Genomic DNA, 18,616 nt, shown 5'->3' on the forward strand with positions numbered 1-18,616 from the left:
TTCGTACAATCAGGGATCATAATCCAGACAGACACGGTCTGAAGTATCGACTGGAACCTAGAACTAAGGACATAAACATATAATCGGAAAAGATCAAAACGTGATTTCTCGTACAATTGGGGACCATAACAAGGGAAATTAGGTCCGATATGCGTGAATATCAAAAGGAACAGAGATATTTCGCATATAAACCAATTTGGTATATAATCCGATTTTCAAGAAATCCGAACTCAGAGTGTAACCGTGATATATTTTAACGGTTTTTAAACTCGGATAAAAACTGATTTCTTGAGGGTCTCTAAGCTAAATCGTTGGGGCAGTCAACAAGAGTTGTCGCATATTTTTACTTTTGTCGGTAATGAAACATTTATAATACACTAAAATCTGATTAAGAGTAACAACTCATTAAGTAATTATAAGAAAATCATTAGAATTTGTCTTCGTTTCATGACCTTAAACACTCTATAAATTTAAAGTCAATCGGATATTAACTTTACCTCTAGAGGGACCACAACCCTGTATTATATACTTTTAAGCTATTTGCGTACAAGGAGTGGCCATTTTGTCTCGCAGTTTTGGTCCGATTTTCACAAAATTCGAACGGTTATATTTTCGAACAGTTTTTTTAATGGATAAAAGTTATGACTTCTAGAGGGTCCACAAGCTAAATACGCGATTTTTCGAAATATTAACTTTAGCCTCTAGAGCAATTGTGGACGCCGGATCGACTGTCAGACCAATGAACTGACGGACTGTCAGACCAATGGACGGTCTGGTCATACTTTTAGCCGACATTTATTTTCGCTTGATTACACCAAGACACATGAGTTTAACAACTTCGCAAGTTTTTCGCATGAAACCCCAAAAATCCCGGGGTTCTCGGTTTCAAAATCAGTTGCACCCTTTTAAACACTCAACGAGTCAAGTGATAACACATCTGAACGAAGACCAACGCTATCGGTTTGTTACAAGCAGGTGAATACCAAACAGATGTAGCCAGGCTGCGGAATGTTTCCCAGAGACCATCTCTCACCTTTGGCCCCCTGGGGTGTAGGGGGCGATAAGCATATACCCTGCGTATGTCCTGCTTGTCGTAAGAGGCGACTAAAAGGACTCCTGTAATGGGGCAACGTGTTTGCCGTGCGTTGCGACCCGTGTCGGTGCAGAGTGGAATGCTGGTAATTGAGTGGGGATTTGGCTTGTGAGCCCTTTCTCTGCAACACTTTACTTTGGCCCATGGTTCACCTAGACGGAAGGTCAGAGTGGCCCAACTCTGATCAATCGGCTTTGGTCGTTTTAGCTCGGTAGAATGTACTCTTTCTCAGTTTAATGCTGATGTTTATTCACTCAGCAATTATCTAACTTTGTGTCCTTAGTACATTCTACAGAGCGGCGGCTTGGGTCAATCAGGTTGGAGTAGTATTTTTACTTTCTGGCTTGAGTATACCCCTCTACGAGCACTGAGGCCACGCACAGATTATCCGTGCTAGTCCTCCCCTTAGTGGGCAGGGAAGTAACCTGCGGGACGACCAGGGGTGAATCAAAAAATATTATTTCATGCCCCCCCCCCCCCGCCACACACACACATACCAATTAAAGAACAAAACAAGAAACAGAAACGTCCTAATACAGAGGACGTTTCTGATTTATTTAATTTAAAAATTTAAATTGCAAAGGCATGGCCGAGGTTTCTCTTGATTTGTCCAAAGTCTCACCATTTTTTATAACTAAGGGCATTGCTAGCTTAGCTGGTGAGCCCAAGGCTATTAAAAAACTTAAAAATGGAACACTCCTGATAGAATGTGCCAAGGAGCAGCATGCTACCATGCTGCTTAAATCAATCTTCACACAGGTCACTGAATTCAAGTGGAGGAGTTATTCGATGTTGGGACCTTGAAGGCAGCAGTGAGGATGAAATGGTGCAGTACCTTTCATCTCAAAGCGTCTCACATGTAAAAAGAATTAGTGTACGCCGAGGAATTATTAAGTTATGTAATTGTACAATATATAATAATATATTAATATAATACCCCACACAAGAAATGCAAAACAGGTATGAGTTCATAATTAGTGACCCTGAACGCCCTCAGCAAAATTTTAAGTCTCTACGATCTCGGGAAGTACTAAATGTGAGAAAGTGCTACACCAAGGTGCTACATTATGGTCTCGTGTATTAAAATTGTCAAAGAGACCATCGAGGTATATGACATTGTCTGTACTAGACCCTCTTTTATTCTTAATATACATAAATGATATTGTGAACAATATAAATTCAAACATTAGATTATTTGCTGACGATAACTCTTTATACTTAAAAATTGAAGACCCAGAGGCAAGTGCTGCTACCATTAACGATGACTTAAATCGAATCAATAATTGGGCTGAGACATGGCTGGTAACTTTTAACCCCCTAAAAACAGAGACACTGACTATTACTACTAAACCCCACATAGTTAACCCACCATTATTTATGAACCAGGTACAAATCAAAGAAGTAAGTGAACATAAACATCTAGGTCTAATCTTTCAAACTAACTGTAAATGGAATAATCATATAGATAGCATTGTAAGCAAAGTATCCAAACTAGTAAATTGCCTTCGTTCTCTAAAATATCGATTAAATAGAAAATCTTTAAACATAATATACTCTTCTTGTATCCTTCCACACTTTGATTATGCCGACATTATCTGGGATGGGTGCAGTGATTATTTAGCTAACAAACTAGAATCCCTACAATTAGATGCACTGCGCACTATCTGTGGGGCGGTAAGAGGTACTAGCCATGCCTTACTCTATAAAGAGACTGGGTTTGTTCCACTCTCGGAAAGACGTCGACGTCATAAATTAAAATTAATGTACAAAATTACTAACAACCTCGTTCCATCATATCTCTCTGACCTATTAGAACTGTCCTCTACCCCTATCAATTATACCCTTAGAAACAAAGATAAAAAAGGAAACCAGATGCAGAACCGAAATTTTCTCAGAGTCCTTCATCCCTTCCAGTATACGAGAATGGAACAAACTTAACGTTGAAATTAGAAACTCTCGATCCCTTGCTATCTTTGGAAATTCACTAAATAAATTAGATACCATCGTGCCATCATATTACTATACAGGGATACGAAAATTCCAAATAATCTGCTGTAAACTAAGATTATGCTGCTCGAACCTACAAGGCCATAAATTCCTCAGACACGTCGATGATAGCCCTGCTTGCCTCTGTGGTCACAAATTCGAAGATACCGAACACTATTTACTCGTATGCCACTTATATTCAGATGCAAGAAAACGGACAATCCATAACCTTCAACATAATCATAAAACAATCAGTTGTCTGTTGTATGGGTCAACAAAACTTAGTCCAGAGATAAACACACTTATTGTCCAAGAAGTCCAACAATTTATTTTCTTATCAAAAAGATTTAAATCTCCATAAACAACTCTTAAGTCATTCCAAGCCCTGCACTCTGTATAATCATCTAAGTCTCTATGTTATCCATGATGTATCATATATGCTCTATAATTATGTAATTATGTATGTATGTATGTATGTATGTACATATTTATAATGTACCTAAATCAGAGAGAGGGGTTACACATAGGCATAGCATGTTCCCCAATCCAAATTCAGATTAAATGAATAAAAATATTGTTTAAAAAAAAAATATATAAAAAATTGTTAAAGAGACCATCGAATTAACCGTTGACCGTTGTGCCAGCGCTTGGTCATTGTGCTACTGAGGCTAGTTATATTCGTAAAGAACGGCTGCTTAACAAAATGACAAAAATTGTTATTATTATTATTATTTATGGTCAGTAATGTAAGAAGCATGCTTGGTGTTCAGCAAGTCATATTAGTGTCTTGGTATTCGAGTCTCAATAGTAAACATCATGGCCGCCAGTTTAGCTGTGTCGTCTGAATGATGGATAATTAAAAGTTGTGTAAAATCAAAAGTTGTTGACCGATTGGTCTGAAATTTAGTGTGAGATCATAGTTAACAATCTGAAACACCCTCAGCAAATTTGAAGTCTCTGGGACCACGGCAAGTACTAGGTGTACGAAAGTGCATTAGCGCCGGATAGATTTGAAAACGCGCGCTTGACATTCAAGAGACACCAACATTTTGAAAGAGATGGACACAGAACAAGCTAACAAAATAGATTTTTGTACAATCAGGGATCATAATCCTCGCCTCCCCATGAAGTTGCCATCCTTGATTCCAGTTCTGCTGGATCAGGATCGCAGTTAAAGGGTTATTCATCAAAGAAAGAAAAACTAGCAAAGTTTCGTGAGGGAGGTAAAAGGGTTCCAAAGACCCTATCTCTCTCTATAATAGATATGCGGATGATCCGATGGACGAAATTGCCGTAGTGGATGTCTATTCGGACCCATAAAATTCCCTGACAATGTTAAATTCCATTATTATTCAATGGAATTGCCGTGGTTTAAAACCAAATTTTAATGAAGTTGAACTATTAATTCAAAAGCATAATCCTTTAGATATTTGTTTACAGCAAACTTTTTTACGGAATTCTGACACTTTGTCTTTTAGACATTTTGTTGTTTACCATCATCCCTCATAGGGGTGTTTCTATTATTATTAATGGAGATATCCCTCAAAGTCAAGTCACCCTCAACTCCCCTTTACGGGCAGTTGCAGTTAGGGTGACTTTGGATATTTCTATAACACTCTGCTCTGTATATCTTCCACCTAGTTTACATCTTAATCCCAGAGATCTTGATGACCTTGTTGCACAACTTCCTCTCCCGTTTATTATTACGGGAGATTTCAATGGTCATCATTCTCTCTTGGGTAGTCCAGATGATAACAACGGAGGTACACAAATAGCGGACTTCATTAACATTAATAATTTGTGTTTATTAAATGGTTACTCCCCTACTTATCTACATCCTGCCACGGCTTCTTTTTCTTCCCTCGATCTCACCATTTGCTCTCCGGTCCTGTTTCAGGATATTACATGGAGAGTAAATGAAGATTTATGTGGCAGTGACCACTTTCCTATCTTGATTGATAATAACAGTCCCTCTCAGGTCGAAAGACCCCAGAGGTGGAAGTTGCATAAGGCGGATTGGGCTCTATTTGAATCTTTGTGTCTCTTCTCTTTTGATACAAAGGAGGAAGAAGATGCAGATGATGGCCTTATTCCATTCAATTCTTCAAGATGTAGCTGCGCGGGCGATTCCAATACCGACGACTGAACCAAACCTTTTCAATAAGCCATGGTATAATGACGATTGCTAATCCGTTCTAGAAGAGCGTGGTCGTATACTAAGATGACTAAAGAACCATCCTTCCATGGAGAATATTGCGGCATACCAGATGGTCCGGGCGAATGCCCGTAGAACCATACGTCAAGGAAAGAAGTCTTCATGGCAAGGTTATGTCTCAAAGGATCAATTCCCGTACAACATCAAAATCGGTATGGGATAGGATTCGTAGGGTTAAAGGTAAAAGTAGTGCATTATCAGTTAACCATCTAAATGTTGATAATACCATTGCAGAACTTCAGGATACTGCAACTGGTCCAGATGAAATACACTACTAAATTCTAAAACATTTACCTTTTTTCACTCTTTTAATTTTATTGGATCTTTTTAACCGGATTTGGGTTGATGGGAATTCCCCCCCCCCCTTCGTAGCATGAAGCCACAATAATTCCCATCCCTAAACCGGGTAAAGATCATACGAATCCTACCAACTATCGTCCGATAGCTGCATTTGCAAAACCATGGAGAGATTGATCAATCGAAGGCTTGTTTGGTACCTTGAGTCAAACAACCTCATTACTGACCTCCAGTGTGGATTTCGGTCCCATAGGAGCACTGAATTACACGAAACATTTCTACATGATGCATCGCTACTATCAAAAAAATTAAATAAAATGTTAGTTTTGATTAATAATTAAAAACAAATACTATAATAATGTACCAATAATATAATTTACAAGGATGTTTTGTAAATAGATGTACATATATTTATGTTAGTTAAATTAAAAATCAATTCGCCATACTATTTTATATAAAAGTTTGATTGTTATTTTGGGAGAAGATTCATAATTTGTTATAAATTGTTCTTATCCCTTTGTAAATATTATTTTTGCAATAAAATATGTTTTAGAAAAAGGAGCAATCTTGGTCATCTCGTCAGATTTGAAACGATCGTCAGGGACGCTTTCTTCGAGAAGCAATATTTAGTTGCAATATTTTTTTGATCTGGAGAAAGCCACGTGGAAACATGGTATCATGCCCGACCTCCATAACCTCGGCCTACGAGGTCGCTTACCTATCTTCATTAAAAAATTTCCTGGAAGATAGGTCATTTAATGTACGACTGGCATCAATATTTCTCGAGAAATGGGAGTTCCACAGGGAAGTATTTTATCACCAACACTTTTTCCTATAAATATTAACACGGTCCAAGCGTGCCTTAAACAAGGTACAAACGGTGCTCTTTATGTTGACGACTTTCAGATGTGCTATGGTTCTACAGACATGCGGATAATCGAACGTAAGTTGCAGCTTTGTTTCAATTCACTTAAACAATGGGCAACCGAAAATGGATTTCTGTCAGAAACGAGGTTTACACCCAGATCCAGAACTTTTCTTGGATGGCAACCGCCTTCCAGTTGTGGATGAAACCAAATTTCTGGGGCTGATATCATTATCATTTATCCCCCATATAAAAAGCCTTAAAAAGAAATGTCTGAAATCCCCCAACATATTGAGAGTCTCATCAAATACTGACTTGGAGAGCAGATCTTAAGGTCTTGCTTCGATTATATCGAGCATTAGTTAGATCAAAACTGGATTATGGGTGCATTGTGTATGGGTCTGCCCGCGAGTCTTATCTCAAAGAGCTCGACACCATACACAACCAAGGACTTAGAATCAGTTTAGGAGCATTTCGTACATCTCCAGTGGACAGTTTATACGTCGCGGCGCACGGGCCCTCGTTGTTGAATGGACGTGATAAACTGGCCCTGCAGTATGCTACGAAAATAGCATCTTTACAAAATCAACACCATATTTAGACCATATGATGAGCCTTTATATCTGCTCACGACTAAAGTTATTCCACCATTTGGTATTCGCATACAACCCCTTTTGTCTGAGGCTGGTATCAGCCTTGACAGTATTGCGAATACGCCTTTCTTTAGGACACCACCGTGGGCTATATCTCCTCTTAAGAAGAAAAAGAAAGATACTAGCTCCACGGTGTTCCAGTCTCTCTTTAGCGAGCTATGGTCTAAGTATGGTGATTATGCTCCAATATATACAGATGGTTCGAAAGATAATGATCGGGTAGCTTCGGCTATTGTGACGCCATCTAAGACCATTTCTGTTCGTCTCCCTCCTGCTGCTTCTATATTTACAGCTGAGCTGCAAGCGATACTTCAGCCTTGGAGTTCATTCAATCATCAACTATACTTAAGCACGTCATCCAAGCAATTAACAATAAACAGCTTGAGTACCCACTGGTAGCAGATATTTACTGTCTGCTACTATCTTATGAGTTAATCAGCAAAGACATCGTCTTTTGCTGGCTCCAGCCATGTTGATATAAAGTGGAATGATCAAGCAGATTTTAAACATTGTATTGATCATTACATTTATGGCCGCTGGCAACGGTCTTCGATCTTGCAGGCACAAATAAACTTCATCACATAAAGTCTCTCCTTGAGGATTGGCCATACTTTTTTAACACATATTTTCATCTTAAAGCGAGAGCCTCAACTAGAATGCGAACACTGTCATGTTCCTTTGACAGTTAAGCACATTTTGAATGAGTGCAAGAATCTCAAAGATACAAGATTACGGTATTATCGTTGCCAATCAGTACATCAGTTGTTTGCCCAACCGGGTCTATATTGTAAAGCGCTAGATTTTTTAAAAGAGACAAATTTTTATCGAAAATTTTAATTGTATATATCTGATTTTCTCTTTCATGTTTTAAATATATATACATAAAGTTTATATTTATTTTTATCTGATATTTACTGTGATATTTGTTTTTATTTATGTATATATAGATAATATTGTGATTATTTGTTTCTAGTTTGTACCGAGAAACCTCACAATATGTTGGAGCTGACGTGCCATTAAACAACATTTCATTCATTCACTCTCACCGACAGCGAAGTTCAACACGTGACCGCTCGAACTCGCGCCAAACAAGAGTCACACCATCTGCCCTGGATCGCCACATCCGGTTACGTCATTCGCGGAAACGGTTCACAACAGCGACCTCTACTGCAGCAGCAATTTCTGGACGGCGTAGGATTTCAGACCAGACAGTCCGTAAACGCCAACGTGAAACTGGATTATGAGCCAGACGTCCCGTTAGAACTGCTCCTTTGAAATATCCCGACACCGTCAAATCCGACGTGAGGGGATCACATGGCTAAGTGGGTAAGACGGTGGCTCGCTAGTCTGGAGGTCGGGTGTTCGATCCCTGCATTGGCCGAGAAAGTTCATCTAGATTTTCCGGCGTGTTTCCCCCTTGTCAGTGATGCAGGACGGAGGGCCTGACAAGGACAGCTGTCTAGTTGGTAAACGCCAACGTGAAACTGGATTATGAGCCAGACGTCCCGTTAGAACTGCTCCTTTGAAATATCCCGACACTGTCAAATCCGACGTGAGGGGATCACGTGGCTAAGTGGGTAAGACGCTGACTCGCTAGTCTGGAGGTCGGGTGTTCGATCCCTGCATTGGCTGAGAAAGTTCATCTAGATTTTCCGGCCTGACAAGGACAGCTGTCTAGTCCTTCGGATGAGACGAAGAACCGAGGTCCCGTGTATACATTAGAATGCACGTAAAAGATCCCTTGGCAGTTGGAATTCTATATAAGAGAAGGCGATAGTGTCGCTGCCCGGGCAAAATTTCCCTCATAGCACACTGTATGGCATATGCAGAACAGTAGGACGTTAAACCCCATTTAATTTCATTTCAAATCCGACGTCAATGGGTTCAGACACACAGGGTATGGCCACCGCAACGTTTGAGAATAGTTTGGTTCAGCGCCGAGTTGCGGTTCCTGTTGCAACGAGGCGATGTCAGGGCGAGGGTATACCGATGACGAAATGTCACTATGCATTTCTTTTTTTTTTTTAAGAGTATATCAATTTCTTGCATTGTGCATCACTACATAAGTGCATAGGGTGCCAATTTACGCAACTTAAAAAAAAAAAACCAAAAAAACAATCAGTTTATATTGATATTTTATTATTTTATTTTACTTCATTGCTTGGTATATTTTCAGTATAAAAATCACTACATAAGCGTATAGGGTGCACTTTAGGCAACTTAAAAAAAACAACAACAACAACCCCCCCCCCCCCCAAAAAGAAGACATGAAACAATCATTTTATATTGATATTTTATTATTTTATTTAACTTCATTGCTTGGTATATTTTCAGTATAAAAATCCAGAAGTTATCAATCTTCATGAAAAGGTAAGATTTTATACTAATTTGACATGATTTATTTGGGTGCCGTATAACTTTGCCATATTAGTAGTAGACCATTCAAATAAAACGAATGGGTTCTCGGCACCGCCTTCTTGTGAAAATCCGACGCATGGGTGATTTTTATTTCCCTTTTCAAAAAATGATGAAAAATTATGCTACTAAAAAAAATTGAAGTCTCTTGTAATTGTCTTGGTAGAAGATGTATGTGGGTTTAAAGTATGCCTACGTCGCGATTTTCCAAGTTGTCTTGTTTATATATACGAGTTATCTCCCGTTTTGACATAGTTATCCAGCTCAGTTATACGATGTACATTTTGCCACATTCTATTGATTCACATGATTATTTGTAGCCTATGGACATAGGTATGAGTAAGATGTTATTATGGTATGTGGTGAAAGTTTCTTTGGCCTATGAAATTGGCCTATTTTCACGACTAACAGGTATGAGTTCGAGGATTTGTGAAGAACTAGTAAAAATTCGCGTGAAGGCGAGACGGGCCAGCGAATCATAGAAGCCAATGCACAATTGTTTCCGAAAATATACGTTACCACACGGTGAGATATAGCAACACTTATTTTTGTCGATGGTGACACTTGAGTAGATCAAATGGATATTAAATTAAAGAATGATTATCCCTTTAGTCACGACTACAATAACAGTTTTAATATCGGTGTTAATTGAAGAGGGGACATTCCTGACTTACATTGGACAATGTCGTGACGGTGAACAAATCGAGCACCGTAGGAGAAATTCCGGGAACATTTCTCAGTGACACAAAAAACGGTGATTTTCAGCGCTTGACGTGCATGGATGCAGAAATAGGTCAAGTCTGCGAACTATACGGCAGATATTTTAAACTGAAGAGAATACAATACAACTCTGAAAATACGCAGGAAAGTGGTCCCAATTTTGGCAGTGGTGATGAGCTACATATAAAAGCCAGGATTAGGAAACTTCACAAGAATTGTAATTGGCTGCACAGAACCAAACATTAGAGAGTAAAAAGACCGAAATTCCACCATCAAAACAAATGCTTTTTCTGTATGGCCTCAAATAGGATCAACAGATTACAGCCAAAATCATAAACCAATCAAAAAAGTATTGCTAAATGAATATTTTTTCAACATTTGGTAAAGACGTTGTTCAGACTGTGCAATATGTTCTCTGGTATATCGGCCCCCATTGTCAAATATTAAAAAGCAGGAATTGTACAATACCTGTTAACTTTATATCATTTATGGAATTCAATAAACCCCATACTGTACAAAAGATACTGTAAAACCTATGAAGGCAGATGATTTACTGGAGTTTGTGGTTGTCAAACAGTCACCAAACTTCAATATTAATCACTGTTTATTTCTATACTTCAAATAATACAGTTCGCAGTACGAGAGTTCTTCAAACCCGAATATTAAATCATATTCAACAGGAAAGAAACAGCAAATAAAGAAACATTTCAAAATTACAATCAAGAATCTAATTGGTCTAAACCCTATTTGGAAAGGGGTCACAAAATGGAGTTACTTCCTTTGGTTCATAAAATCTTGATCAGCGCGGATTCTCAATCTGGCCACGAGGGAATTTGATGGACAAATATAAAATGACATCTTTACTTACAGTTATGGTGATTTTCCAACATTTCGATCAAAAACAATTTTTTTCTTTTGTCCAATTACGAGTAACAACCCGTTAAGTAATTATCAGATATTATACTCATCAAAAAAAGAGAACCACTGAGCTGCATGTGCGACACGCAATAGTGCCATACACGTGGGAGGGGTTCATTGTCAAATTTGACACTTCAAGGAAGGGTTGATGAAAACTGCCGCTTGCTGGTTTATCCTTTCCATGTTAGCGTTCCTGTCGGTTCTTGCATAAGATTTGCTGTTTAGCGTATCTTTGTTTTAGTGTGTTACGTTTAATTTGATCGGGAGACGTGTTCGTCGATGTCAACGTCAACCGACAACACTGCAAGAATTCGCCGTGGCACTGCAAGAGGAGTGGGTCAGATTGCCCCAAATCGTGATTGTACGGTTGAATAGGAGGATGCCATGACGAATTGCTGAATGTCTGAGGATTGGTGGGACAATGAATCATTATTAATACAAAAATCAAAAACGTCCATTTCACTTTTGACGGTGTATCTCTTTGCGGGTGAAATAGGGCCGTCAGATAAGCCGCCCATATGAACTGTTTATGTTCATGTGTAGGCAAATGGCCTGTTATTAACATACACTGGTTACCTCTAATAAAAAATAGCAGTGCATTTCCGCAGTTTTGTTTTGTTTCTGAATATCCCCTACTTTTTTGAACATTATATTATGATTTGTTTCAATTTGTTTGATTGATCAAGGGCCAAAAAATGTTTTAAAGCAACTGTATATAAAGATCTAACGTCAATCGGATATTCACTTTACCTCTCAAGCGTCCATAAAAATTTCAAATGACCGTTTCATGACCGTTAACAATGTGTATAAATTTAAAGTTTATCACTATTGATGATGATTGAATGGACTCCAACGCCCGAAGAATGACTTGAAGTTCAGCTGTAAATATGGAAGCTGTAGATGTAGCCGAGCGTACCCGATTACCATCTTTCGAACCATCTGTTTATTTTGGAGCAAAATCACAATACTTAGACATTAGCTCTCGAAAGAGAGACTGAAAGACATTGGCCTAAAGCTAGTACCTTTCTTTTTATGCTGTGTTAGCTCGAAATTGATCTTTGGGGGAGATATAGCCCGCGATAAAGTAAAGGGGTATTCGCAGTACTGTCAAGGCTGATACCAACCTCAGACGAAAGTCGTTGAATGCGAATACCAAATGATGGCATAACATTAGTTTTGAGCAGATATATACTAAACAACAACAACAACAACAAAAAATGTCAGTACGATTTTAAAATCAGAGAGACACTTAAATCAAATCATTCTAGAAAACGACTTACTAAATGGATCAAAGTAATTTTTTGTGAACAGTATGTTGACACATTAGTGATTAATTCATCACAATTCCAAGACATTACGAGAAGGTTTAGAGTCTGTACACAGTCTATACATCAGTATCTGGTGTGTCCACCGCGAGTGTCAATAACAGCAGCGCAGCGTCTGTACATGGAGTGAGTGGACCAGACGATTGATGAACGCCATTGGGAAACCACACTCTCAGAAACGCCTGGCGCAATCTATCGGCTGTGTTTGGTCTCGGTACGACGTTATTAAGTCTCCTTTGAATTTCATCCCAAAGATGTTCATCCCGGACTAGTGCATAAAGTTGACACCGTCCCGAGTATCTCTGGCCGGCAATACTATATACCGAAAAACACCGGAAAACAACCGGAAAACACCGGAAAACTAGCGGAAAACTCCATTCTATACTGAATACCGGAAAACACCGGAAAAACACTAAATAACGGAAAACATACTAAATACCGGAAAATACCCTAAATAGGTAACCTGGAGACTAACACCCTAAATAGGTAACCTGGAGACTAACACCCTAAATAGGTAACCCGGAGCCTGGTCCTCTGTGTGCCTGGGTTAGGTTTAAGAATTTGGGGGAGAGGTTAAGTTTCCACATAAGCACTGACCTAGGATGATGAAAAATCAGTTTGTGATATTTCCAATTTTATTAAAAAATACATACAATACATTAGATTTATATACAAAGGCGATTTCACTGTATTTTGGTGTTGGTGGCGCTGATGGTCTTCCTTGGATGGTGCTTCTGGTATTTTTGTTTCTGAAGAAAAAAGAAAATAAATTTGAGGCTCTCGGGGGAGAGCCACATTAGTGTGTTTCCTACTACGGATTGGATTTTTCTAAAAAAAAAATCGTGTTTGTTCCACGATTTTATGATGCCAGAGAAGGTATGTTTGGGGTGAAAGGAGCTCTTGAACAATAGTTGATGTGTAACGGTTTCTTTGAAAAATACTTTAGTTTCTAGTTAGCCAGTGTTTTTGGTGTTGCTACTTTTAAAGACGGTGGTGTCAAGAAAATCTATGCTGTTATGACTTACATTTGCGGTTAATTTGACAGATGAATGATGATTGTTCAAAATGTTGAAAAACGTCCAAAATTCGTCTAGTGTGTACGTCCAGACTATGAGAACGTCAACTAGAAAGCGTCCATAGAAATCTGGTTTTAATGGACAGAGTGGCAGATTTCTATGGACGCTTTCTAGTTGGCAGAACTTCCCTTTCCCACTCGGCCATAAAGAGGTTTGCATAACTTGGGGCAAATCGTTTTCCCATCGCAGTTCCGGAAGACTGGAGGTATACTTGGTCGTTAAAAGCGAAGTCATTCCTCCTCAGACAAATGTCGAGTAGTTTGAGGATTTCTTCGTCTGGTCTGGATGCTTGCGGATTCCTAAGAAATGCTTTCCTAACTGCTTCAATACCTGTTTTATTATCAATGTTCGTGTACATGCTCTGTATGTCGATGGATATTAAAATGGTGTGTTCGGGGACTTTTAACTGTTTGATTTTGTGAATGAAATCGTTAGTGTCTTTAAGGTGGGATGGGTGTTGGCATGCTAGGGGTAATAAGAAATGGTCTATATATTGCGATACGTTGTATGATTCGCTGTCACAGTCTGATATTATTGGGCGTCCCTTGGGTAATTTATTAGGTATAAACCATTCTGTTTCCTGATTTTTATGTATTTTTGGTAGTGTATAGAGATGTCTTTGTCGGCAATCAGATTTAGCAGATAATCATATTGTTTTGCTGCTATGTATTCCTTATCCTGCAATTCATGTAAGATGTTGTTTATTAAAGTTGCGGTGTCCTTAAAGATGGGTTGGTCTAATTTAGTGTAATGTATATGATTACTTATTTGTTTTTTCTGCCTCTGAGATATAGTCTGCGCGATTCTTTATGACACAACACGAGCCTTTGTCGCTTTTCTTAATTATTATGTTTTTGTCTTTTTTAAAGGTGTTGCTCGGTTGAGATTTGGTTTTTGTGATTGTGGTTGAAGGGATGATAATGACTGGTGATAATGACTTTTTAGGTGGTTTCCATGTGAATTTTGCTGTGAATAATTTTTTTACCTCTGCCAGGTTTGTTCCTAAAAAGATAAGTCAACGAAAGTGTTCTTTGGAAGCGATCGGTTGCCTGGTGATGGGGTGTATGGATGTTATTGTGGGGGTTGGGATGAATTTAAGGCCTTTATCAAGAATGTTCATTTCTAGGGGGTTGAGAAGTCTATCGCTCAAATTGACAACTGTCTGTCCAAAGACGGCTTCTCATTCCTTTTCCCTAATCCTAGTTTAAATTCCTCTTCCAGCAGTTGATGATCTCTCTGGCCGTGTCTGGGCTCCAGTGGATGGCGTCGTTACCTTTCAGTTCTATTTTGCCCTTGAAGGTTGGTAATGTGGTGGCGTTTGGTGAAGGTGCAGTGGAGATCAGTTGGTTGTAGCTGGTGATGTTTTGGTAGGCGATCGGATTTTCTTGTCGGAGTCGGGAAGAAGTGGGGAATCTGTGTGGCGAAGAGCTTGGTTGTTGGGAAAGCTGCTCTGGTCACCTTAAGTAGATCTATCATCTGCTCGTGTATCCTTGGTCCACTTTCCTCCCTGTTGTTGAGCCCGACGTGTGTCACTAATTCCTCTGGTGCAGGACCCATGTAGTTCTGGAGGATCTGTTTGATGTGGCTGATCTTGGCTCCAGAATAGCTATGGATCTCCCAGTCCCCGATGAAGGATGCAATCCTAGCCAGGTTAGAGGATCCAATAACCGGGGTCTTTGCCATGACGGGTGGTAGGTACCATAAATCCTTCTCGTCTTTACCTTTGTAGCTATGAGGTCTCTTTAGGGATAGGTTGAGTGATCGCCTACATCTGGTGGAAGATCTGGTGGCGATTCTAGGGTTAGGAATGATGGGCGATCTAGGGGACAGACAGTCGACAAGCGCGTTTAGTGGCGAACTGGTTGATCTAGCTGCACGCTTCGAGGAAGTGTGTATGCAAGTGCCTTCTCCAGGGGATAATTTTCTTTTGTTGGGTGAGTATCGTTTTGGTGTGTCCCGGAGAAGGTTGTGCATGGGTGATGTGGGAGGGACGTAACAGTTTTAGAGACCGTGGACAGTAGGCGATGGAACTCTGTCTTCACACTATCCTGAAGTCGCTTGCCGTAGGACTTCTTGGCCCATGCTAGGGCGTGGCTAGAGTATGTAGAGTGGGGAAAAAACTGCTTGTGTGAACGTTGTGCAAATGGGACAAGATAAGAAAGTTGGAAAGACGAGATACAGTAGAGATTGAAGAGAACAGAGGGGGATATATATTTGATATCCACCTTAAGGAGACCAGTTGTATATTAATATACGCAGTTAGATTAAGCCGACAAAAGTTGGTCTCCTTAATATTTTGACTGCAAAATAAACATACAAACTGCTCTTTTTTTCGAAAATTAAACTTATTGCATAGATTAATGGGTGATTCAAGAGATAATTCATTAAAGTTTCATTATTAAAAATGTTCAGCCCGAAATTTTTGGAAGAAAAATGATAAATTCAAAAAATTCGATTTTTAGGCCTGTTTTGTGCCCACACTTCGTAGAGTAATTACAAGAAGCTTATTTAATGACGTGGAGGCGGCATGACGTCATTTTGGTAAAGTCATCGACGTCACATTGGTTAACCCAAAACAGTGTCTTTCTAATTCTTTTGACGATAAGCCGACCCGCTTTTAGTGGAAAGAAATTATGAAAATAAAAAAAAAAAATTATTTTATTTTATTGGGAAAAAAACCTCCTGCTTTCTAGTCAAAAATTCTTTTGACGATGAGCCGACCAGCTTTTAGTAGAAAGAAATTATGAAAATAAAAAAAAGTTATTTTATTTTTTGGGGAAAAATCCTTTTGCTTTCTAGTCAAAAAATAAAATGCCCGAAATTCAATGACTTATAGTTTGAACCAATGAACCAACGTGTGACAGATTTGGCATAGATCGTTATCTTTTTAATCAATTTTTCGGGAATTGAAATAACTTTGAATTGACAAATAGATAAAATAAGATCAATGTATATAGTAGCTGTTACTAACGGACGGGAAAACGCATTTATATGGATGTCTAATTCTTTCACACGACCGATTGGCGATCGCGGGAGCCCGGCTTCGTAGATTGCGAGGGATTATATAATATAGATATATTATTTTAAGCTACACCACCAGAGCCCTCAATAGCCTATGTTTTACCCAGTGCAACAATTTCAGTGCTCACCCCCTTGCACACTGTAAATGCTTTAGATTTTACACTCTTGAAACTTTATCTAAATAACTATTAAATCAACTAATATGTAAATTTTTATGTTTATTTCCCATTCAACTCTTCATTTGAACGAAAAAACCCATATCTTGGAAAAAACATTCTACCCAGCGCCGGATTAACTATCATGTGGGGGCACTGGGGCCTTAAGCATGTTGGGGTCCCAACCTAATAGAGGTGAGCAAAACTTAGACAGTGTTACTTCACACTAATGAATGTGACTATATCAGGCCTAATATCAAGGCGATAGTGATAAATAACGGAGAGACTTTGATATGGGGGCGTGGGCATATCCACGAAGGCGAAGGCTGTAACGTTACTACATATTAACCGGCCGGAGTCGATTTTTGACGAACGTCGAACCTTATCACAATACCGGCATTGGACACGCCTAATCAAAAACTAAGTTTACGGTTCAAGCAGGGGCGTAAATGTGGGGACAGGGTAGGGGTGGTACCCCCCCCCCCTCAAGGGAAAAAATAGTCAGTCACAAAATAGGTGCAGTCGGTCGCAAAATTATGCATCGGCGACTAAATGAATTAATGATGTAAACAAACAATTCCAAAATAAAGGAAAAGTCCCAAACAAAGTATTTGCGAGAGTCCGTGTTCCTAAATTACATAGGTCACGCTACTCACTAAACACTATAGTCTCAGACTAAATGAATTAATGAGGTAAACAAACAATGCCAAAATAGAAGAGAAAAATCCCAAATGCTTAATATATATATATGTATTTGTGTGAATCCGTGCACCTGAATTGCAACGGCATAGTATAAAATAACCTAGTCAACTTGTCATGTTTGAAAAAAAAATTCCCCTGTTATGAGTATGTTGGTCTAGGAAATTGAGAGAGCTTGTTACGTAGATTTTGCTATTACAAAATATATTCTTGATTGTCATGCGAATAATATTAATCGAAAAATTGGTAAAAAGTTGTCGAAAGCATAGTTTTTTCTCTTGGATTGGTAAAAGACAAGGTGAATTTGTTTCAGAAAAACGTAAAAAAATGTTTAAATTATGAAATGTTAAAGGTCACTGGAAAAGCTTCATAATTTTTTTAACTAATGCAAGTACTTATGTCAACATATCTTTTCCATAAGTATACCACGAACCCGATTGTCAATATTACTTGCACAACAGGTTAATTTCAACGTTAGTAATTTCTGCCGTTCTCCGTTAGTGTCGTAACTTTCCGTCAATATTCAATCACCGTATGATTAAAACGTATTTTAATCATGATTTAAGTGTTTTCGGATCATCAGAAGTCTGCAAAATCTTCCTCCAAAATCCAGGAAATGGCATTTCAGGGACTCTAGATTCAAACAGTTTTCGGGTGTGGGGGCATGCCTCCTATTTGGGGCATGTGCATCAGTCGCTCGTATTTTTGCTAAACGCGCCCCTATATCCATATAAAATCATTATGTACGTCCATGGGTTCAGGTGTGATACATGATACAAACAAATGGCCCCAATAATCGCATAACAGGATCATAACGTTTACATTCCCCGCCAAAATCCGCACCCTAGCCTGATCTGATCCAAAATTAAATGCGTTAAGTAATGTAGTCTATACAGAAACTACACATTATAAACAACAAATCATAAAATAATTATAGTCTAGAGGTTAAACATCGAAGAATACGAGTCTAGAAACCAACGTTCCTCTATTCACCGGGAACAAAAAGAAAAATGGTACCTTCGGAGAATACGAATACATTTTTGGCAGTTTCTGCGTTTAAAGTAAAACTCGAATATAAATGAGTTTGAAGTTAGCTTGATTCTACGATTTTAATGCGTTTTCTTAATACACCTTTCCACTAAATAAACAAAAAAAGAAAGAAACACGGATAGCAGTCG

General features: G+C 38.8%; 1 protein-coding gene across 2 annotated transcripts in view; it reads left to right on the forward strand.

Moving 5' to 3' along the window:
• LOC126820260 (uncharacterized) overlaps nucleotides 1-18,616 on the forward strand; it is a 251,463-nt gene that overhangs the window by 180,273 nt on the left and 52,574 nt on the right. For both annotated transcript variants that reach the window (XM_050548102.2, XM_050548101.2), the window contains one exon: nucleotides 9,444-9,479. In XM_050548102.2, the coding sequence (XP_050404059.2) occupies nucleotides 9,444-9,479 (36 nt within the window). The remainder of the gene's footprint in view (nucleotides 1-9,443; nucleotides 9,480-18,616) is intronic.

The sequence above is a fragment of the Patella vulgata genome, chromosome 5 (genome assembly GCF_932274485.2).
Source record: "Patella vulgata chromosome 5, xgPatVulg1.2, whole genome shotgun sequence".
NCBI classification, from domain to species: domain Eukaryota; kingdom Metazoa; phylum Mollusca; class Gastropoda; family Patellidae; genus Patella; species Patella vulgata.